Consider the following 23,576-nt stretch of genomic DNA (forward strand, 5'->3'; position numbering starts at 1 on the left):
AAAACACTGTTTCTGATGAACCTACTGAAGACTGTTTACGTTTTTTCATAAAACGAACAGCCTTTTATTCCTACACCTCACCCCCAACTCTCCTCCGGAAACAAGCTCGCCCCTGTCAGGCCCCACCGTGGTAAACCTCTCCACTTCAGCACTCCTGGCAGTCACAATCTTGCATAGTTAAGGTTCATCTTACCAGATCCAATCATTTTTACCCGGTTTACTGAGGTGCATTTTAATATTTAGAGAGGAAGGGAGAAGGTTCAGCATGATTAAGAGACTCAGGTCGCCTTGCTTCAAAAATCCTACCTCCTGCACCCAGTTATGTGGACTTGAGCGATTTCATCTTTCCAAGACTCAAAGTTTCCCTATCTGTAAAGTGGAGAAAATGGTACCTTCATGAGGTTGTTGAACACAAGCTTCGAGCAGTATCTGGAATACTGTAATCACTCAATAATGCTCTTCATTTCCCACTGGTTGTCAATAATATATGCTCTAGGAAGATGGTATTTCCTCATTCAGTAAAGGACTAAGAAAGCAAAGCAGCAGTATCAGCTCTATATCGACTGAAAGCACACAGTCTGTCTCAAAATTCTCATCTGAATATACCTACCGTATGCCCCGCAATCCCCACTCCCAACTATTCACTGACAACTATGACCAGAAAAAATTCCAATGTCCAAATGGTGGCTGGGCAGACAAACTGGGCTACGTGTGCACAATGGAATAATGCTGGTCAATAAGAAAGGACAAACCACTGGCAGGGGCGACAAAAGGGATGATCGAGCCTCAAAAATACACTGTGCTGGGAGCAAGAGGCCAGGCTTGAAATGAAGCATGCCACGTGGTTCCATTTATGCGCCACGATTTGAGGAGCAAGAAGCAGATCGATGGTTGCCAGGGGCCGGGGTGGAGAGAGGGGGCTGCCTACAAAGGGGCAGCACAAGGAAGTCTTCTGGGGAGATGGAACTGTTCTCTATCTTAATTGCAGTGATTACACAACTGTACGTATTTGTTAAAAATCAGAGTGCACATCAAAAGGACAAAATTTTTAAAGTTTAAAAAAATTCAAATCTTTTGGAAGAAGTGCTTTCAGGTGCTTTAAAATAAAACAGGGCCACTTTCAAAGTTTAAACAGAACTATGGATCTTCAAGGACTCCTGGAAAAATAAACATTAAAAAAAAAATTGGTGTGCTTTGCAGGACAAATCAGTAAAAACAGGACAGATTTTCTTGGCATGGAAGGAGTTCTAAGACTTTGAAACTTTGTGTTATTGCCAGCATTTCATTGGCCGAGCTATTAAATTACAGACGGGCAAGTCGTACTCAAAGTTCACGCCTACCATACAATGAATGGCGCTGTGTCTGCAGGATCTATGAAAGGTACTCAATTCAACGTACAGTCTTACTTAGCCAACAATGAAACCAAACAGGGCATCACACGTTTACAATGCAGTGTTTACACTGTGACTTAATGACCTCAATGAGCATTCCCCGGCCTTCGAATTACTGGTGTAGATGCCCATCACCCTCTCTCCACCCAACGCACACAACATTTGCTGACAGGACAGCAAGTCAAGTCAACAGGGCACTGAATTTTATAACCACCATATTTAATAGCCGTTACCACAGTGCTTAGCTGCTCCTGTTACTGCTGCAGATGGGAACGCACTGATATGATTAAATCTGATGGTATGATGATGTATGGTAATCATGATTAATCAGAAACCCACTAGCAAATGGAGGATGTTGGGTATTATGTCACCCGCATTGTAAAATGCATTCGCTTGCTGCAAGCCTGACACTGTTTGACGGGGAAAGGACCTCCCCCCACATTCACCTGCTGCTGCTCAGACCTGAGAAGAGAAAATACCCATCATTCCTTACCCATCTTAAGTGCTAATAATTACAAGGCATTGTAGGCAAGTTGTAAAAACAGTAAGCGTTCAGAAGAAAGACCTCCTTTTCCTATAGACGGAATAACGTCTGGACTCACATCTGCAAGGGCTATAATCAGAGAGAAATGTAATTTGATGCAGCAGTCTCATCAAACATGATTTGCATGAAATGCCATATAAAATACATCCAGGAAGTGTCAATCACCACCACCTGATACCATGCATCCGCGTTACATGGAAACACCGTGCAGTGAGACCTACCTGTGAGGTGCTATAACTACACAGTACACACAAGTGGAAATCTCATTTATTGGGTCGACCTAATGAGGTAATCACTAAGGAGACTAATTTAAACTTAGTATGGTAGTCTTTTTTAAACATAATTTTTAGTTTTAATTTAAACAAAGCTCACTAGGAAATTATTCAGTAGCCAAATTACTCAGTATTTAACTGGCTACCCTGAAACAGCAGCATTTACCAGAAACACCAATGCAAAATGAATGACTAAATAGGTTTTAAAATAGCCTAGGTCAAGAATCTTCACAATGTGAGTTACTTGAAATTTATCTGTATGCTTACCTGACACTGAAAACACTTTTTAAAATATTATTAGTCAACACTTCAGTGTTGCTTTTTCAAGAGGACAAAGTTTAAAAACAACAAACATCTCTTTGAGGACAAATACATAACTGGATAGCCATACTTATGGATAAGGAAAGGACTTAAAACTTCAATGACAAGAACATCAGAAACAGCCTTTGTGGAAAAGAGAGATCTATTAAACTAATGTGTGAAACATGGAACTGAAAACAGAATTCAAACAGACACAAAAACAGAAGCTGACTTGCAGAAAGGTAAACTAGTCTCCCCATCCTTGCTCCCTTGCAAAAACAAAAGAAAAAAGAGGGCTTCCCTGGTGGCACAGTGGTTAAGAATCTGCCTGCCAATGCAGGGGACACGGGTTCGATCCCTGGTCCGGGAAGATCCCATATGCCGCAGAGCAGCTAAGCCCATGTGCCACAACTACCGAGCCCATGTGCCACAACTACTGAAGCCTGCGCGCCTAGGGCCCGTGCTCCGCAACAAGAGAAGCTGCCGCAATGAAAAGCCTGCACGCCGCAACGAAGAGCAGCCCCCACTTGCTGCAACTAGAGAAAGCCCGTGTGAAGCAACGAAGACCCAATGCAGCCAAAAATAAAGAAATAAATGCATTTTTTAAAAACACACACACACGAGAAAAGCACAACTGTCCTGTGAAATCACACTCAAAGGTCATGGCATGAACAAAAATGCTTCAGGAGTGGACTGCGGGAAAGTAGGCGGCTAGATGGCAGGATGGGGCAGAAGAGGAGGAGCTGAAATGGAGGAAGGACGAGCAGTCACTCTATGGCCCCCCGATCTCCCGAGGCACGTGCTTCCTTCCTGTGCCAATCTGCTCTTGTAAGTAGTTGCTATTTCTAAGGTACATTTTACATTCAGCAGATTAATATTCTGATATGAAAATAAGTATGAAAAAGATTCATTCTCTGATATGCTTGCTATCAACTGAGATATACTTACGATTCCAAAAAAGATTCATAACTCTGATATGAAAAATTAAAATAGTCCTGGCAATAAAAGCTTGAGAAGAAAGCACTAATGGCTGTATCTGTAACTAAAATTAAATACGTGAATCTAATTTTTAGAAACCTAAATTACAAAGCACTTCACTGAATTCCATAAACAAAAGAAGGGGAAAAAAATCCCATCTGGATGCAAAGACTAACGTGACAAAAGAAGTGCTGGCAGTGAGCTTAAAAGCTTAAGCAGTATTTTCTAAAATGATCAAAAATAAGGAATCCTTTTCTTATTATATTTATTACTTTGACATTCAAACTTTTGTTTCAGAAACTGTTTATTCAATTCTGTAAATAAAATTCATTAACAGGAAATAAAAATATTAGTATTGCTACATTAAGCATAGCGTAGAATACCATATTTTGGTCTAAGATTGTGATTTTAAAAAATAACGAAATAATTCTGTAAAAACACTGTTTCATATTAGGTTGTCTAGAGTCCTCTGTGATTGTTTAATTAAAAAACTGGATGTGTTATCACTTAGGACAATTTCTAGGCATACTGGTTCTAAATTAAGAATTTCTCGAGTTTTCACAAAATTGTCAAACGAACTGGACCATTAAGAAAGTAAAGTTTACCAGTGTTGGGGAAGAGAAGGAATATCTTAGCATTAATACCAACTGTATCCTAATCCCATTAAAACTGGGAAATCTAGTGGTACTTCTGTCTACTGCCTGCCTTTTTCACTCTTTAGTCAACTGGGTAGAGCTGAATTCTTGTATGGTTAAATGTGGATAATGTAATTCTATTGCGCAAATTCATTTATGTATTCTTGAAAACAACAAAAAGTAAAAAATTGAAGTATACACCCCTTCTCTACACTATTAATTTTATGTAGGTTCCTAACAAATAGCAAGATAACTCAACATTAAATCCCTGTATACACTTATTCAGCAACTATTTATCTGGACTTCTGTGCACAAGGCCTGGAGTCAGGTCGGCTCCGCAAGACACAGGATGCCGGGGACTCTGTACAGACATGATTCGGGTCCTTACATCAATACAAGTATGAAGCTGTCAACAAGAGCATGACCTACTCTAGGAGCAATGGGAATTCACTACGGGGGCTTAGGCTGGGGAAAGACAAGATCAAAATCAACTTTGCTTTTGCTCAATATATTTCTGTGACTCGAATCTTTTTGTGTGCCAAGGAAGCACACGGATTCAAACAGACCCTACGACGAAACTGAAGTTAGGTTTCCTAACATGTTTTACCAACGTGTGTGTGCGTGCGTGCTCGCGTGCGCCCTGTGTGTGTGCGTGTAGAGTCATTTTACGAAGCAAAATTCAGCCTAACAAATGACTGAAGCCCCCTATGGAAAAGTACCAAGAAAGAGCCTGCAGGGCGCACGGCCACGGTCAGAAATTGCCAAGGGGCTTTGTTAAGCCACAACAGTACTGTCTTCAGGAGGAGAGTCAGGCGTCACTGACTCCTATGCTTATACGTTTCATAGTTTTAAGGACTAACTCTGAGCAGAGCATTCTGCATAGGAGAAACTCACTAAATGGTCACAAAACTACACCTACATTGATAAAAATCCAAGTATAATCTATTAGCAGAAAAGGAAAAAAATAATTCTACTCAGAAAAGATATACGCACCCCAATGTTCACAGCAACAGTATTTACAATTGCCAAGATGTGGAAGCAACCTAAGTGTCCATCAGCAGATGAATGGGTAAAGAAGCTGTGGTACATAGATACAATGGAATATTCCTCAGCCATAAAAAAATGAAATGTTGCCACCTGCAGCAACATGGATGGACTTGGAAGGCACTATGCTAAGTGAAGTCAGTCAGACAGAGAAAGACAAACACTGTACGATATCACTTACATGTGGAATCTAAAGAATACAACAAACTAGGGAATATAACAAAAAAGAAGCAGGACTCACAGATATGCAGACCAAGCCAGCAGTTAAGGGTGGGGGCGGGGGGTGGGGGGGATACAGGGGTGGGGAAATGGGAGGTACAAACGACTGGGTGTAACACAGGCTCAGGGATGCACTGTACAACATGCTGAATATAGCCAATATTTTGTAGTAACTGTAAATGGAAAGAAACCTTTAAAATTACATACAACTAAAAATTAATACTCACAAAGATATTCTTTAAAAAAACATTTGGCGTACGTAAAATGACAGGAGATGGCCTAGAGTTACTCTCCCTGCCCAACAATATTTTGATGGACTATTAAAAAACCTAACACCTCTAAAGTAATTAAAAAAAATAGATTCCACATCCGATTGTTCTCTCTAAGGGAGACTGATTGCAGAATTAAGTAGAGCACTGCATTTTCAAGATCACAAGTTTACTGTAACTTCAGCTTAAGAACCAGCATTTGCGGTTTAAAGATACATACTGGCGCAGTGGTTAAGAATCCGCCTGCCGGGCTTCCCTGGTGGCGCAGTGGTTGAGAATCTGCCTGCCAATGCAGGGGACACGGGTTTGAGCCCGGGTCTGGGAAGATCCCGCGTGCCGCGGAGCAACTAGGACCATGAGCCACAACTACTGAGCCTGCGCGTCTGGAGCCTGTGCTCCGCAGCAAGAGAGGCCGCGATAGTGAGAGGCCCACACACCACAATGAAGAGTGGTCCCCGCTCGCCACAACTAGAAAAGCCCTCGCACAGAAACAAAGATGCAACACAGAAAAAATAAATGAATAAACACCCAACCCAAACATCTTAAAAAAAAAAAAAAGAATCCGCCTGCCAATGTAGGGGACACGGGTTTGAGCCCCCGGTCCAGGAAGATCCCACATGCCGCAAAGCAACTAAGCCCATGCGCCACAACTACTGAGCCTGCGCTCTAGAGTCCGCAAGCCACAACTACTGAGCCCGTGTGCCTAGAGCCCGTGCTCTGCAGCAAGAGAAGCCACCGCAATGAGAAGCCCGCGCACCGCAACCAAGAGTAGCCCTCGCTCGCCGCAACTAGAGAAAGCCCACACGCAGCAACAAAGACCCAACACAGCCATAAATAAATAAGTAAATAAATAAAAGATACATAATAAACAGTGGTAAATATTTCTGAAATTATATCACACACATGACTAGTTTCTAGGCCAACTCCTTCCCATCAGCCCCAAACACATCCCACCTTAAAAGCAGTAACAAAACATTACGCCTTGCAGAAACTTCCAAGAGCAGTTCAATAATATTTACCACCCTCAGAGTACAATATAACTTAAAAATAAGTTCAATTTCTCACAAAGAAATTCTGTTTTATTATCCTCTCGTAAAATCCTCAAGTATTATGAGGTTTGCTTCTTCCAGTATCAGATACAATTATATCTGCACAATCAAAAATTATAAGTAGATAAAAACTGCAAATGATTATTCTAATTTTATATTTATATACAACATTGCTTTATGATTTAAGCTACAATTGCTTTTTCGCATCAAGTTTTATCGCTATATTGCAAATAAAACATAAACACAAGTCCAATGAGGATTCTAACGCAGAAGCTCACAACTCTGAAAACAGCAAAAAGTACATTTTTTTAAATGTCAGTGCTTTACAATAACTAGCAGTTAAATTACTTCACCAAAAGAAATATATCTAATGACTAAAATCATACCCGCTTATCCTTGGGTAATACAATTAATAAACCTTAGCTATTTAGACAAGTGCTTCAAATACAGAATTGTACTCAATAAACGTCACCTAATTTTTAAAAATAACTAGTTTTTAGAACTTGATAAGTAATTTTTTAAAATTAGCTAATACAGGGTATGAAACCAGTAAGAATCAGTTTCAGAAATCATAATTCATAAATAATAATTACAAATCAAGGAATTTTCTTAAAAACACTATGAACCTTAAATCCAATACTGATTTTTTGAATAATCATCTGACTACACATCTAGATATCCTTCATTAAAACCTTTTTGCTAAATGCCCCACATAACTATGGTACCTACTGAAGCAGCGAAGCTAGAGTCAAATAGGTCATTTAGGCATTTCCCGGATATCAGATTGTTTGGGTTCAACAAAACTACACCTGTTTTATACACAAACTACATTAAAATGTTATGGTCTGGTCCTTGTTTCCTCAAAATTGTTCTTAGAGAGAACATGTTCTCACTGATTTCACAAAACCATGAACTAACTACAAATCAAACCAAAAACTCAAGTAAAACGAAATTTACTTATTTAAACAGATATAACTATTTAATGGACGTTTTTCTTCTACTTAAAACATGTTACAAGAATGGATAAAGTGATGGGAACTACAGGAAAGTGTGGGGAGGAGTGTTTTCTCTTAAAGATATTTTAAAAAGAAAATCTCCATTTTAAAATATAAAACCAATGGCTCATGAAGACTTCTGAGGGTTTTTTTTAAAAAACAAGTAGACATATCATTATTATTCCCTACAATTGCACACACATACCCGTGCTTACCCAAACGCACGTGCTCCCCATACACGCACGAGAATAAAGGCCCTTTTTCACTTTAACATAAGGCAACAATAAAATCAAAATTCATATTCTTTAAGACGAAAGGCATTCTACTGATGATCCTGATTCAACAATTTTACAGTTAAATACAATTAATTCCGTTCTCAAAAATCCACTGACCTTAAGCTTTTAACCAACACTTTCCACTGCAAAAATTACGGTCAATATTTACGAATCCTTAAACTTATACCTATAGCCGGCACCACTGACGCTGGCTGTATTAATATTCCCTCAGCAGCGTATGCCCACCGCTAGCCGAGCAGGGGCAGCCGCGACTTACTCACCGGGAATCTCTGGGGCCCCACAGCAGGTCTCGGCTGGCTCGGGACTGGCAGCAAGGGCACTGCAAGAAAAACACCTTCGGTTACAAACACGTCCGAACCCACCAGAAAAGGAGTACAACGTGTTAAGCTTAATAAAAAATATATACTATGCGTATAATACATACGATAAGCTTACACTTAAGCTATGTGCTGAATATTTTTACAATTCCATAAAGGGAAAGGGGAGAGAACTTCTGTCTTCAGTATACAATAGCATGAGCAGGAGCTTAAATTTCAACAGTGAATTCTTATTTAGAATTAAAATATTTTGCAACAAAAGGCGGTATTATTCTTCTACAATAAAAAGCCTACTTTATTTTTGACATCCATACCCAGGTTATCCAGGCTATCTAATCCGAGTTATATTTTCTGACTCCAATCAAATACGAATTTAAACCCAAATCCTCTAGGATCATGAAAGAGAGAGGAGGAGGGAAGGAGGAAGTGAAGCAGGCAGAGAAAGGAAAATACACACACACCCAGGGTATTGTGACAAAGAATAACCTACTCAAAAACCTGCTATGCCAAGACTACCAGTTTGTCTTAGTTTTGTGTTTAAACAGGCTGAACTCTCATCAACTTACCAGAAGAACAAGGAGCCAAATAATTTTAAAACAGACATTTGATCATAGGGAAGAAGCCAGATGCTAGTTTCACACCGTGGGGCTACATCAGATTTGTTTAAGCTATTTAAAACATATGCCTGATACTGATTTTGAGGGTGAAGAGAATGCCCACCCGAGTGGTGACTGCTACATGGTAGCACACTGTATCTTCCACTAAAACGTCCTGCCAAATGCATCCAGTAAGATCTCAGACGCTCAGAGGCTGTGGGCTGACCTGTGGCCCTGTCGCAAATTCATATGTTAGTCCTAACCACGAGGACTTCGGAAAGTGACTGTATTTGGAGATGGGGCTTTAAAGAAGTGATTGAGTAAAATGAGGTCATGGGTGGGCCCTGATCCAACATGACCAACGTCCTCGGAAGAGGATGACGTCGAATCACAGACACACACAAAGGGATAACCCTGTAGAACTTAGCAAGAATGATATAATAAAAGTTCTGGTAAATGAGAAACATAGAAGTGATAATAAAGCTTAAAAGTCAATCAAAATTACTTTTTAAATAGAGTGCTAAGGATGAATTTTTTTAGTTACTATGATTACTCAAAGAATTCCATAACTCAGCTTCTAATTAACATCACACTTCCACAGGTCCAATTGAAAGTGATACAGTGTTAAGGGCCTGTGTCAATCGCCTGACCAAAGCCAAAAAGTGAGACCGAGAGAAACTTCCTTTGATAAAATGTAAAAATGGGAGAAGTCCATCCCTCTTGACAGTCTAATCTAATGAGTCAAAATTTCAAAGTAACAGTGGGTCACTGTGCAAGACAATAGAAAATTTTATACAGCTAGCTAACAGGCACTGGGGTACGTGGATTATATACCTGAAGCAAAATATTAGATTGTGAAGTGGAGAAAGAAAAAACTAATAAAGTATCTCTGACCTCAGAAGATTATAATGAAAGTGAGGAAGAAAAAAAACTACATAGTAAACAATATAAAGACAGTGTTTTTAAAATTAAGTACCAAATAGAAAATACACAGATCTCCAAGAATATGTACCACTTATTTTTAAACTTGGGATTTAAACATCAATTCCTATCAAATAATTCCAATATAATGAAAGGGTTAAGTATTTCAAGTCTCTCTAAGTTCGGGGGGAGGGGCGGAGCGGGGACAGATGAGAGCAAGAAATCCCATCATAATTAATAGATTTCTTACACAGAAGCCTTCTGATGAGTTGGCAATTTTTTTTTAATCAACTGTAAAAAGCAAGGAAAGAAAAAAAGAACAAAAGATGACAGAAGAGAGCATCTGAGAACAGGTGTGATAGGAGCAGATCAGAAATCTAGCCAAACCCAGGGGGGGCTGTGGTCAGACTGCCAAGGTGTTTGCAAAGCATCTTTGCAGGAGTCTCATAGCCCATGACCTTGTTTGCAAGCAGAACACTTCTACTTATCTGCCTCCTTCTTCACTGTGAACAGGAGAGAATTTAAAACCTGTAATGCTAGGGCCTCCCTGGTGGCACAGTGGATAAGAATCTGCCTGCTAATGCAGGGAACACGGGTTCGAGCCCTGGTCCTGGAAGATCCCACATGCCGCGGAGCAACGAAGCCTGTGCGCCACAACTACTGAGCCTGTGCTCTAGAGCCTGTGAGCCACAACTACTGAGCCCGTGTGCCCCAACTACTGAAGCCCAGGCGCCTAGAGCCCGTGCTCCGCAACAAGATAAGCCACCGCAATAAGAAGCCCGTGCACCGCAAAGAAGAGTAGCCCCAGCTCCGCCGCAACTAGAGAAAGCCTATGCACAGCAACAAAGACCCAACGCAGCCATGAATGAATGAATGAATGAATAAATAAATTTTTAAAATAAGTAAGTCAAATAAAACCTGTAATGCTAACAGATTCTAGTTGAACTTTGAACTCTTTATATTTGATATTTAATATCTATTTCCCATATTGTCCCACGAATTAATGAACTAAATTGATTAATGTTTCAATTCATTACCACAGTATTAATACTGAAAGTCTGAAAAACAAGTTAAATTTCCACCAAAACTGGTTAATTACAATACGATAGAACACTCTTCATCCTTGAAAAGAAAATATGTGCTATCAGGCAAAGGTGTGCATCCATTTTTAAATTTTTTAAAAACAGTTTTTAAAAAAACCTCTTCATTGCCTGAGGCGCTGAGGATCATGGGTTCATCTGTCTATCAGGTACAGGAGACCACTACACATTCAGCCTCTCAAGAATAATGGCAGCTTTCTATTTAATTAAGCCCGTTCATTTAATATCGAATAAACAACTGCTTCGGAAGTGTTCTGAGTGTATACCCTGCAAAGGCAATTTCTCTCTCTCCCTGTGTCAGGGTTCTCAAGATCAAAGGTACATTAAAGAGAAGGAACGTAGGTGGGGCGCTGAGTCTCCTGGCTTCATGAGGAGAACACAGTTAGCTGGTTCTAAGAGTTTAAAAACTCTTGTCAGAAAGCTGATCTCGTCTTCACTCAATCAGGCACGAGCGCTGGGATGCAAGGCCTGCGTTCTGTACCCATTTGGCAACCGACTCTCGCAAGGCACACTATTTTCAAGCCTAGAGGACAGCTCGGGGTTTCCTTATAGCTTTCCCACTGCGTAGTTCCAACACTGTTTACTTTCATTAAGCTAAAGAAAATCTGTGCACCTTACCAACTGCCAGTTTTCCATTCAATTTTAGAAGGAAATACACAGTAACAGATGCGGACATCGGCAAAATTATTTCGACAAATTAGATTTACTACAGTTGCATGTCTTGGGAAGCCGCTGTGAACAGGCTTCCCCAGTGAGTCGTCCTCCCCGCTCACGCAGCGTGTGCTGCTTCCCTCATCCCACAGCTGCTGAAGGAGGCCCAGGCCGCCAGTGCGCTAGCTGCAGGGCCTACAAAGGTTAGTAAGTGCAGCAGCCATACTGCCTGCCCCTGGGAGCTCAGAGCCCTGGGAGGCGGTGCGGCCAACGAGTGACTCCAGCACAGCACGGGGACAAGGGAAGGGGCCAGGGAAGGAGGCTCCGGGACCCACAGGTACCAACCCGACTCTGACCCTCCCGGGTGTGTAAAACAAGAGCAACTCCTACAGCCACATGCGGACTCTGACCCCCACGGCCAGCAGCTGCCCTCACAGCCCTCTGCTCCAAGGCCACAGCATAGTTTCATGGTGACGCCAGGCCCTGGCTTTCTCCCATACTCCAAGTCCTATCTCAGGCCTCCCTCCAACTTCTGGAACTTCCTAACCCTTTAGAATTCCAAGTTCACCATCAGTAGAACCTGTGATGGCCTCAGCTCTTCCCCTTCTTGCTCTCATGGACATCTAACTCTCCCAAAGGATGAGGCTGATTTTCTCCCTCAGCATTCTCCGCACTGGCTTGGAGCGGGCTGGGGACCCCCCTTGGCGCCCACTCCCGTTTCACACCCCATATCTGGATCTCATGTTATGGGACAACGCAGCCCAGGAACCCTCTGTGGCCCACGCGCCGGCCGCAGCACTGCTCTCTCGTGTCTCCGAGGTCAGTTCCGAGCTCGTCTCTGGCTCCAACACCAGCCCTGCCTCAGGTCCCGCAGCGACGCCCACGCTCCAGCGCCCACCGCCCCGGCGCTCGGCTGCCATCCTCCGTCCCAGCTCCACCACACCTGAGAGCTGGTCATTATCCACGACCTTATGCAATCTCTATGACTCCCCTTTCTTACTACACTACCTCCTACCTTTGCACTCCACTTCCTCCAGGACCCCAGCTCCTCCAACTGTTGGACCCTCAAAGATCTCCTGGCCCCTTGAAACTGTACACGCCACGGCCCTTCATTATGAGCAAGGCGCCTTCTCTATTGCTTTGCCAACACCTGGACTCCAGCAAGTCCAGCTCTGTCTAGGCTGCACCTGACACAGAAAGGTGAGTGTGGCTGGAGAAGAGCATGCAAGCGCGCGGCCGGGTCTCCGGTCAGGCCCCGCAGCTCGAGTGGGCGTCAATGCTGCCCAGCACCTCCACTCCCCAGCTTCTGTCTCAACAGGACACCTTCGACAACTTTGAGTACAACCATCTCCCGTTTCTGTGCACCCGTTCCCACCTCGGCAAGGCACGTACTGCGACCACTTCACCAAAACCACTCTGTCAATACCCCAAAGACCCCTCTACCGCCACGCGCAGCATGTGGCCTGAAGCCCATCCCCGACGACCCAGCAGCAGTGGGTCGCCTGCTGCCCCGGCCTCTACGCTCTTTGGGTTTCCGCCTCCCTGCGGGCCCCCGCCTGCCACGTCGAGGGCCCCAGGTTCCAGGCCTCGGTCTCCCCGACACGATGACACCTGCGTCTCCCACTGGGTGCAGACTCTAGGTCCACCTCTGTGCCAACAAACCCCCACCCCTGCTCTGCGCCCAGAGCCCTCGTCCCAACTCTCCCTATTGGCTCCCCATGTGCCCCCCGCAACCTGTGCGTCTGGCGGCGCCTCCAGCGCGGGCCCTCTGTTGCGCTGCTCCTGAAAGCCCGCTCGCCCCCACGTGCTCTCAGGAGAAGGCAACCCCACCCCTCAAATGCTCAAGCCCCCTCGGCATCATTCTGCCTCTTCTCCCCTCTCATGCTCATCCGGCCCACAGGCTCCATCTTGAATTACATCCAGCAGCTGACCCCTGACCCGAGCCGTGCCATCTGTTACCTGGATTGCCGTAGACACCTCCTCGCTGAATGCCTGGTCTCCAGCCCTGCCACCCTAACGAGCCCGCTCTCAACACGGCAGCAAGAATAACCCTTTTAAAACATACACCAGATCACGTTATTCCTCTGCTCAAATTGCTCTAATCACAGACCGTGTCGTTCAGAACAAAAGCCAAAGCTCTCAGGATGGTTCCCAGGTCTTAGCTGACCCAGCTCCCGCACTTCTTTCCACCTTTATCACTCCGTTAATGTTACAAGGTCTCTTTTTAGTTACTTGAACAGAAAAGGCATAGTCTCACCAGAAGTAAGAGCCCCTGTACTTGCCGACCCCTGGGCCCAGAATATCCTCCCCCGAAACAGTCACGTCACGTCACTCGCTCCTGGACCTTCAACTCTTCCCTTCTCAATGAAGCCGGCCCCCACCACCCCATGGAAAGCTGCAGCCCACCCCAATGCCCCCCACCCTGCACGTGTGTGTCACTGTATGTTCGTCCTCTAACACGCCACACAGCGTTCTTATTTTATTACGTTTACTGCTCACTGTCTCTGCTAGAAAGCTAGGTCACAACTGCGAAAGCACTGTCTGTTTTGTTCACCAATATATCTCCAATGCCAGGGAGAGCAGGATCTCAATCAACACTGTGTTGAACAGATGCATGAAGATATGCTCCATATCAACTGCTCAAAACTAGTTTCCCAGCTTCAGGAACAGGCATCTGTAATCGTAACAGAAGAGGTTACTCACTTAGAATAACTAAAAGATGGGTTTGTACCTCTGGAACTCAAAGGAAGCACACCGAGTGGAACCTGAAGAGAACATTCACTTTGCAAACATCCCCACCTGGGAATTTATGAAGAACACCAATCAGACACTTCCACAATTACCTCTGATGCCCTTTACATTTACTGTGTCTTCTCAGTACCCGCCACCGAACGATACAACAAGAGACGCACGTGTTGCGGCAGACGAGCGTGGCCTGGCCAGGCAGCGCGCATCTGAGCGGTGGGGGAAGAGTCGGGGAATCCACGTGGTCCTCACAGGCCTGCACGTGAGAATCATCTGCCAGAGGAACCTGGAACTTTACAACAGCAATGGAGACACGTACCTTGAACCGGCGTCACCACTGCCCCCTTGAAGTGGGGATTTATGTGTATGTTCTTGGGCTGCTGTGGAGTCACGGGAGGAGGGGTCATCATCGTCCTCGGGGCCTCGATCTGGGGCGGCAGATGCATCCCTTGAGGAGGGGAGGGATGGTGCGGATGCTGCAGGGGAAGCAGAGGCTGGAGCTGCTGCTGCTGGAACAGACTTCTGATTGGCTGCTGCTGAGGCGGCGGCGGTGGCGGCGGAGGGGGAGGCTGAGGCTGTGGAGGAGGAATTAACCTCGGAGAGTGCGCCTGAAAAGCACCGGAAAAGAGACATTCACAGAGATCAACCCTGAGAAGAAAAGAAGCCAGTGCCTCACAGATCTCATGTGGACTGAACTGTACACGTTCTGACTTGGAAACGAGTTTCCAGGAACAGCCTGTGTAGAGCAGCAGGACAGACACGCCGCTCGGCCTGCTCACAGTAAGGGCCACTGTCGGACAACCCGAGTCAGCCTCAGGGCCAGGAGGGAAAAACAGCAGCCCCAGAATAACACGTAAGGATTCCAAAAGGAAAAAGAGTGCAGTTCCACCATCAAAACTGCCCACCGCGAGCCCAGCGCTGCGCTGGGGGCGGAACACAACCTGCCCTGGGCTGTCCCGGCACAGGCAGCCCTGCTCCTCTTTGAGAAAGCCCAGTGAGCCGGGCAAGAACGTGCACAAACAAGCCTGCTAGAAACCAGGCTGCAGAAAAGGACAAAGGGCTCCCCGAAGGGAGTGGGGGCAGCTCCTGAGAAGACAGCATCTGAACCAGGAAGGAGGGGAAGGAGACGTGCCACGCCAGGAGGGGAACAGAATCACCTGAGAGCAGCAGAGGCAGAAACACATGCCTGCAGGGTACACGAGGGGGAGACCAGTGTGGCTACAGCCACATCTGAAGACCGGAGGACATGAAGGTGGGAAAATACACCCTCAAGGTGGTCAAGGATCTCGGGCTGTTTCATGGAAGAGTCGCTGGAGAGCAGGAAACCACCGCCCACGGCAACAGCTGCAGAGCACCGGGCTCTTGTGTTTTACGCACCTACTCAAAGGTCAGCATGTGGAGGAACTGACTCACTCGCAACCACCCTATGCAGTGGGCCCGTTAGGACTCTCCTTTTACAAGATCAAGTGGCTGGTAAGCAGAAGAGCAGAGAATCTGATTCCACAAGTCCTGCTTGTAGCCACTAACCAAACTGGCCACACGCAGCAGTGGAGGCAGCAGGCTACTACCGAGCGAGGTGTCTCGTATACTGAGCTGTTTTCCCCGGGATGACGCCAAATTACGGAGGCTCCTCGGTTGTCCCAGCATGCATGACGACGATGACTGACAGTGTGTGAGATGGACGGGGGGAAAGAGGATGGAAGAAGACAGACCATTTAACAGGCTACGGCGGGAGCTGAATGGAAGCAACGGCCGTGGTCTGAACAAGAGCAGCAGGAAGAAGGCATTTCAAAGGAACAATGAGAATTTTGAAACCAAAGTGTACATGACCTTGTCTAACCTATCCTTCCTCAGGGAGGACTTCTCTAAAGATTCTGGAACCGGCTTAAATCCGTGGATACATACATATGCTCCCAGAAACCAGTCTGTTCCCTCCTCTAACTCATGACATCTGTGATGTGCACATTTGCACACGGTGCGGGAGTCTTTTCTATCTCATTCACCACTGAATCCACACGGAGGGCACGCTGACCGAGGGACAGCTAAGCTAAATCTGAACAGAAGTGGGATTGGGCACAGTGCACGGCCATTCACTCAAGAGCGCAAAGGATTTTTAAGGAAATCGCGTGTTTTAAACAAGGGGAATTGAGGGCCTGGGCGATACCCATGCAGAGAGGCCCAGGGCAGCTAGGAAATGAAGAAACTGAGCTGGCAAGAGGCTAGGGCTACAGACCCAGACTCGTGTGGAGACAGCAGATGGCAGGAAGGACAATGCTGCCGACTGAGAGCTGACTAAAAAGAGGCCTGAGAACAACGCAGCCAAAGGAACAGGAGAGACGGAAGGGGCCCTGCTGGAAGAGAAGAGAGTACACCTCAAGCTCAGACACTCAAAATAAGAAAGACTCAAGAAAGAGGAGCTCATAGGTGATGCCCAAGGTCCCAGAGTGCAGTCCAACAGGACGGACTGCAAAGGTCAGGTGGCGATTCTGGGAGCACATTCTGGAGAGGGAAAAGAACCAAGTCCAGGCAGCAAGGGATGGACCGAGAAAATGGACACAAGCAAAGACGGTGAGCAAAGGTTATTCTTTCCAGAACTCTGAGGGTGAAGAGTCAAAGAGACAGCTCTGGGATGGGGAGTGGCCAGGATCAAGGGTGGACGCAAGTGTGAGCGAGGTGAAGGTCATTTCAGACAGCTGTCACCATTTCAGTAAACTGCAGCTTTAAAACACCACCGACTAGCAAAGATGAGCGTAGAGCATATATGCCAAAGCTCCAGGAGTGGGTTCAGTCCCAGTTCACTGGGAGCCCTAGCAATCTACAGAATTCCAGAGATATGGCATCACTGTCGGGAGGGACTCAGGTCAACTTACACTTGGGCAACGTTTTTAAAGCACTCACAGATCTCCCAGTTGAGCCTCTCTGAAGGAAGCACATATGGGCACATACTTCCTCTATGCAGATAAGAAAACAGGGAGGGGCTTCCCCAGTGGCGCAGGAGTTGAGAGTCTGCCTGCCGATGCAGGGGATACAAGTTCGTGCCCTGGTCCGGGAAGATCCCACGTGCTGCGGAGAGGCTAGGCCCGTGAGCCGTGGCCGCTGAGCCTGCGCGTCCGGAGCCTGTGCTCCACAACGGGAGAGGCCACAACAGTGAGAGGCCCGCGTACCGCAAAAAAAAGAAAAGAAAAGAAAACAGGGAGTTCAGTTACTTTTCCAGGATTATGGAGACACAATTATGCAAAAACTGGTCTCCTGTGTGGCTGGTTCCCCCCCAGGAGGCCAAAATAACGGAGGTGGCTGTTCAGTACACGGCAAGTAGAGGTAGGGGGCGAGGAGACGGGATGGAGAAGAAAAAGAAAAAATTGAAGGGCCAGTCTTCTCGCTATCAGAGAAGCTTAAGAACAATTGTATGAGCAGACAGCAGTTGTTAATATCATCAACCTCTTTATGCTGTAATCAACCCACCTACCTCTCTTCCCTGTATATCAAAATTAGAACTCCCATGCTAAAATAGTTAAGTCATCCTTAGCGGACAAATGTATGGATACCAAGGGGGAAAGGAGTGGGCTGGGAGGAACTGGGAGACTGGGATTGACACATTTGCATGATCAATACTGTGTATAAAATAGACAGTTGATGGGAACGCACTGTAGAGCACAGGGAACTCTACCTAACGCACTGCGGTGACCTAAATGGGAGGGAAGTACAAAGGGGAGGGGAAACCTGTACGTGTACGGCCGAGTCATCCTGTCGCACAGTGGAGGCTAACACAGCCCTGCAAAGCAACCGTACTCCAACAAAAATTAATTAAAAGTAATAATAATAATAAAACAAAACAAAAATAAACAGTAAGTCATCTTTTCTACTTTGTTATTTCACAAATGAATGCCTCCTAAAACATAACATTTCTACACGGAGGCAAAGTGTGGTTTTCCCCTAAACTCAAATAATGTAGGAGGGATGTGTGTCCACAGTGTGGACACATATTTATATTAAATGAATCTGTCCTTGAAGACTGACTTCTGAAGGAAAAAGCTATAAAATCCTGAAGCTAACTGAAGGAACAACAACAAAAAAATCACTACAATTCCTGTCTTTATTCCTGAGATGTCTCATCTTTGAAATAGAGATGAAATTCAAATGAAGTTGAAATTACAAGTACTTGATTTCTTCCTAAATTACGAAAACTTTTTATGGATATGACAATCTCCATTTTTATGGATAGGATATGATAGTTACTTGTAAGAGAAACTTCTACATTTAAGGAAAAACCTACGGTAAGCAGTGTATAAGGAAAAATATTTTCTAAAATACACCATTACTGCTAGATTCTAGACGTAAGACGTTCAGTATTTTCAGAACGGTGCTCGTAGGAGCAGCACCTCTCCACAAGCAGAAGGTAAAAGCAAGGCTCCCCTGTGGTTCGGCCACTAGAGGACACCAGGTCTCCTTATCGCCTCTCCCGTTATCAGTAGTGTGCAGAGAATTAGTTTGCACTACCTGAATACTAGAGGACTGAATGTGTGTGACCATACACAAAATCATACTATAAATTACAAAGAAACTTGAGCCATTACGCCTTTTACTAAATTTTAATTTCAGACTAAGATAAATGCAAAATATGATACCCACACAAAAGCGTATTTTCATTTGTTCTAAAGTTGCAAGCTCCCACAATAAAACTATAAAACTCACCACCACAGGTGGCTGTGTGGGCAGCAGGGCGGGCCTGTGATCCTTGGCTCTTCCTCTCTCACTGTTCTCTCTCCTCTGGTCTCCCACTCCACGACACATGGACGAACCTCCTCTCCTTCCTCCCCGCCTTGAGCCGTAGCGTCCCTGTTTATGCTGTCGCTCCCTTTCTTCAAATTCAAGCAATGCAGCTTTGGCTTCTGCTGAAAGCTCTATTTGAAAAGATGCATATGTGTTAGATACCTTCGAATAGCCTAAATCAGATTTATAGGGAAAAACAGGAAAGAAATACATGACAATGAAACTTAGGAACAGCAAGTGCTTCACCCACTACAAACAACTCAACTAGTAGCATCAAGTAGGATACAACCACAGAGACATTCAGGCCCCATGAGTGAGACCAGTTAAATGGAAGACATGCCTTTCCCTTGTAATAAAATTCAAGGATCTCCTGTAAATTTTAAAGTGCTTTCATTTGTGCTGAGGGAAGCTAAAAAGGAGGAGCTGAAGTTCAACTCAACCACCGCCCTTAATCTGCTAGGCATCTTGCAGTGATGGCGGATGATGCTGGTCAAGACCTGGCTCCCCCAGTCTTAAACCAGGACACTCTTCTAAGAGGAACCAGGACAAGTATTAGTTAATAAACAGTGGCACAGAGACTCAAAAATGACAAGTTCCTGATTGTTCTGCTTTAAAAGCAAAACTAATAAAATCACTCTCAAGTCAAATACTTAATTTCATAAAGAATGGAAACTTATTTTAATACTGTCATTTCAGATTTTCAGATTTATTTTTTTTTTAAATAACAACTTTACTCTGTGAGGAAAGGCTTATATCCATGCAGTCTGATAGGGAAGCTACAGCAAGTGAGAGCAAAGCCAGAAAAGAAAAAACCCATTAATGCAGATATTTCTGGGACACCAGTAGGTGCTGCTCACGTCTCTGACCAATGCTTTAGGGATACAAGAAACATAGAGTCTCTGGCCCTAAGAAACTTCAGTTGGCACATTATTCTGAATTCCTAGAAGAAAAATGCTAACTTATTCAAATATGGTTCCTTTACTTTTAAATATTATCTAAGTTATGATAATATATCTTCCATTAATAAATGAATACCTTCTAAAGATTTCACTGAATTCTACTAAGAAGCATTGTTATGCCCTCTTCCACAGTGAAGGGTAAATTTTAAATATTACCAGTTTATCTCCTACCTTGGATTCAATAATCATCTCCAAACTCTTCCAAAATCTCTAAGCCACATTTCATTTTCTTGAAATTGTTTCTATGGTATTCCCCTCCCCTTCAAGTGAATCTCTGACTCCGTTCAAAAGAAAATTTAATCTCTTCTTAACAAGCACAGACTTTTATTCTCATCTTGACTACATGATTGGTTCACATACACATTTTATGCAGTGAATCAGCAATTATTTTGCTAGTGGTTCTAAGTGTCAAGATTAATTTCACTATCCCCAGTAATAAAATGGTTTCAAATGACATCTTTAATCAGCAAGTAAAAATGCTTCCCTCCAATTGAGACAAGCTGTCACAAAAGGTCACCAAAATATGACAGGATGGAAATTACATTTGTAACTTCAACTGAAATGTTAATTTCCCTTTAAGTGTTTTCTGAACTATGTCCATATTCCAAAGTAAAGAGATATAGCTCAATGTAACACGGGCTTACAGTGTTGTCCCTTTCTAAAATGTGCTTAAGAAAAACAATTTACATATATATAATTTTATAAGAGTTGAACTAATACATAATGAATATCTATAAAACATTGTTTACTTGGCAAAATAAAAACAAATGACAGTCTGAGTTGTTTTTTTTTTAAACAGATAACTGAATCAAGAAATTTGTGGAAATCTTGCAAATACAAGGACCATCGTGTAAACTGAAGGCAGTATCCTATTGCTGGTACTAGGTGACCTTAAACTGTTTATTACTAGATGAAAATATTTTTCCCAAAGATCCTTTGCCTTAAGCAAAATTAGCCGAGGATATTATTTCAAGAGAACTTTATGCGGGCATAATAACAGTAGTCTTCAGGCTAAAGCAGTAAAACATAATTTAACATATTACATGTGCCAATGAAACTGAGAATATGGCAAAATCTAGATGCCTCCTCAAAGACAAAGAATTGTCAAAGCCTAACTAAAGTAAACATAGTCTTTCATTTATTGCTTGTACTGCTTCCAGAGAGAATCTGAGGTCCACCTCCTAGGGCAAAAGAACTGGCAGCTCTGAACTGCTGTGCTGACACTCCAGGGTAACTGGTCAATGACACCCACGTTTTAGAGATGGCTTTTGACATTTCCATTCAAAATAAATCTTTCCCTTATACATGCATGTGCGAGAAACCCTTCTCAACTGCATTCTGTGAGAGAATTAAGCCCTTTTACCCAGTGGGGTCCTTTTTATGTAATGAATGAATGTATTTCCTAAGTAAGTAGTTTTGCACCATCCTTGGGAAAACTGAGAAACAGTCACATTTTCTCTAAGGTATTTAATTCCCAGAATCCTGGTTGAGGATAAAAGCTCACTACTTAAGATCGTAACTCAGGTAAAAGCCCAAAATTCCGTATCTAATCCAACCTGTAATTCAAAATAGAGATCAACAACTGTGAATTAGGCTCTACAATGGTCAAGACAGTCATAAATATGAATTAGTGTTCTTCATATTTAAGGAAGACATCATATATTTGAATGTAAAGAAGACTAAAAGTGATCAAATGCCCTTCCAGATTTTGAAAAGAACTCACTAGTCCACATGCAGATGGAAGGGTCAGAAATGGGGGATGCCAGACCATCATTTCATTCTTCATTTTAGAGTGGAGTGTTCTTAACATTAATCAATGATATCACAAAATAATTGCTTTTATTTGTATTCAGAATGTTAAAAGACATCATTTGTCAAGAAACACATATCATATGAGATGACATAGATACTCTGGTAGCAAGGTATTTTAATCCCATTACAAGGAGTAGATAAGCAGCTTTATACAATCAAGTAAGTGCAAGCATCTGTATACAGAACCTGAAACTGATATTTCTATCACCAGGAGTATACAAAGTGATGAGTACAAATTTATGTGAATTTCTAGTATACCAAATACTGTAGTAGCTTCTCTTTCTCACTGAATATTCTTCCGTATAAAATTAACCTTTGGGCTTCCCTGGTGGCGCAGTGGTTGAGAATCTGCCTGCCAATGCAGGGGACAGGGGTTTGAGCCCGGGTCTGGGAAGATCCCACATGCCGCGGAGCAACTGGGCCTGTGAGCCACAATTACTAAGCCTGCAAGTCTGGAGCCTGTGCTCCGCAACAAGAGAGGCCGCGATAGTGAGAGGCCCGCGCACCGCAATGAAGAGTGGCCCCTGCTTGCCACAACTAGAGAAAGCCCTCGCGCAGAAACAAAGACCCAACACAACCAAAAATAAATAAATAAATAAATGTGGGGTTTAAAAAAAAATAACCTTTTGTTTGGGGGGGGGGTCTTAAGGAAATAAGGGACCTCACTGCTTTAGGAAACCAATCTCTAAAATGAACAGGAAAATCGTTTTTGTACTGGGAATAATCCTAACTTTTCAGTTACTAGAAAACTCATGTTTTCAAACACTAAGCTGTCTCAAGTTAGGGCTTACAAATAGGGAACAGAGAAAGATACTTTTAAGTATCATTTTTACTTGCCCTATTATCTAGCCAAAGAATCATTCTGCAAAAATGCATTTAAAGCCTTTTTTCTTAATATTAAAAAGAAATGGTTAAATGGTCCAACTGTTTATGCTTCAGACACTCTGCCTCTAAGAACCCCAGGCCCTCTCTGCCCATATGTAAAGGGCCAACCTGTCCATCACTACCCCCCTTCCACCCTCCTGTCTCAGGATGACATGACTATAGCAACTGAAAAATGTCTTAAAAAGAAAAAAAAGAAAAAAAAAAGAAAAAAAAAAAAAAAAGGTTCGACACAAATTCTTTTCAGTAAAGGAAGTACAAATGGCCCTGAAAAGAATGAAATGAGACAAAGATCCTGAAAAGAAAGAGATGCAGGAAAGAAACAAGTACAAATTATGAACACAGGCAAGCTGGACATTTCAGAAAACATCAGTGCTTGGGTCAAGGTAAAGTGAAAAGAGATGAGAAGACCATAGCTGAGGACCAGGGCACAGGAGAAGCCAAGGGCACTGAGGATGCAGGGAGGGTGATCCATGAAATGCACCAGGGCCCATAAGCAGCTGGCTGCAGAGAGAGAAGGCCACCATTCCTGACGGTGTCTGTGAAGTGATTTCACATCCTTAGAACATGTAGCTATCCCAGTTTTTAAGATCTGACACAGATGTTCCCCAATTTATGTAACAAAGCCACAGCCCAGCTACACAGAAGCAGAAAAGGGATGATTCACCAGCACCACCCACCCCACATGGCACCCTCCTTCCCTAATAAGCCGCTGCCCATTGCCCTCCGGTGTTCAGTCAGGGGCGCCATCTTTCCTTTGTTCACCTTATCCCAGCCCAAGATTGAGATGTTTATCTATTCCAATAAGCTTATTCTGTAATGTTACTAATT

The 23,576-nt window shown here is 43.8% G+C and overlaps 1 protein-coding gene across 9 annotated transcripts in view; it reads right to left on the bottom strand.

The window, feature by feature from the left end:
- The window catches only part of RBM33 (RNA binding motif protein 33), a 115,595-nt gene that overhangs the window by 48,621 nt on the left and 43,398 nt on the right, over positions 1–23,576 (bottom strand). For all 9 annotated transcript variants that reach the window (XM_059073810.2, XM_067041755.1, XM_067041754.1 and 6 more), the window contains 3 exons: positions 19,015–19,223; positions 14,642–14,930; positions 8,253–8,311 (listed from right to left, as the gene is read on the bottom strand). In XM_059073810.2, the coding sequence (XP_058929793.1) occupies positions 8,253–8,311; positions 14,642–14,930; positions 19,015–19,223 (557 nt within the window). The remainder of the gene's footprint in view (positions 1–8,252; positions 8,312–14,641; positions 14,931–19,014; positions 19,224–23,576) is intronic.

This window comes from Kogia breviceps, chromosome 9, assembly GCF_026419965.1.
Source record: "Kogia breviceps isolate mKogBre1 chromosome 9, mKogBre1 haplotype 1, whole genome shotgun sequence".
NCBI classification, from domain to species: domain Eukaryota; kingdom Metazoa; phylum Chordata; class Mammalia; order Artiodactyla; family Physeteridae; genus Kogia; species Kogia breviceps.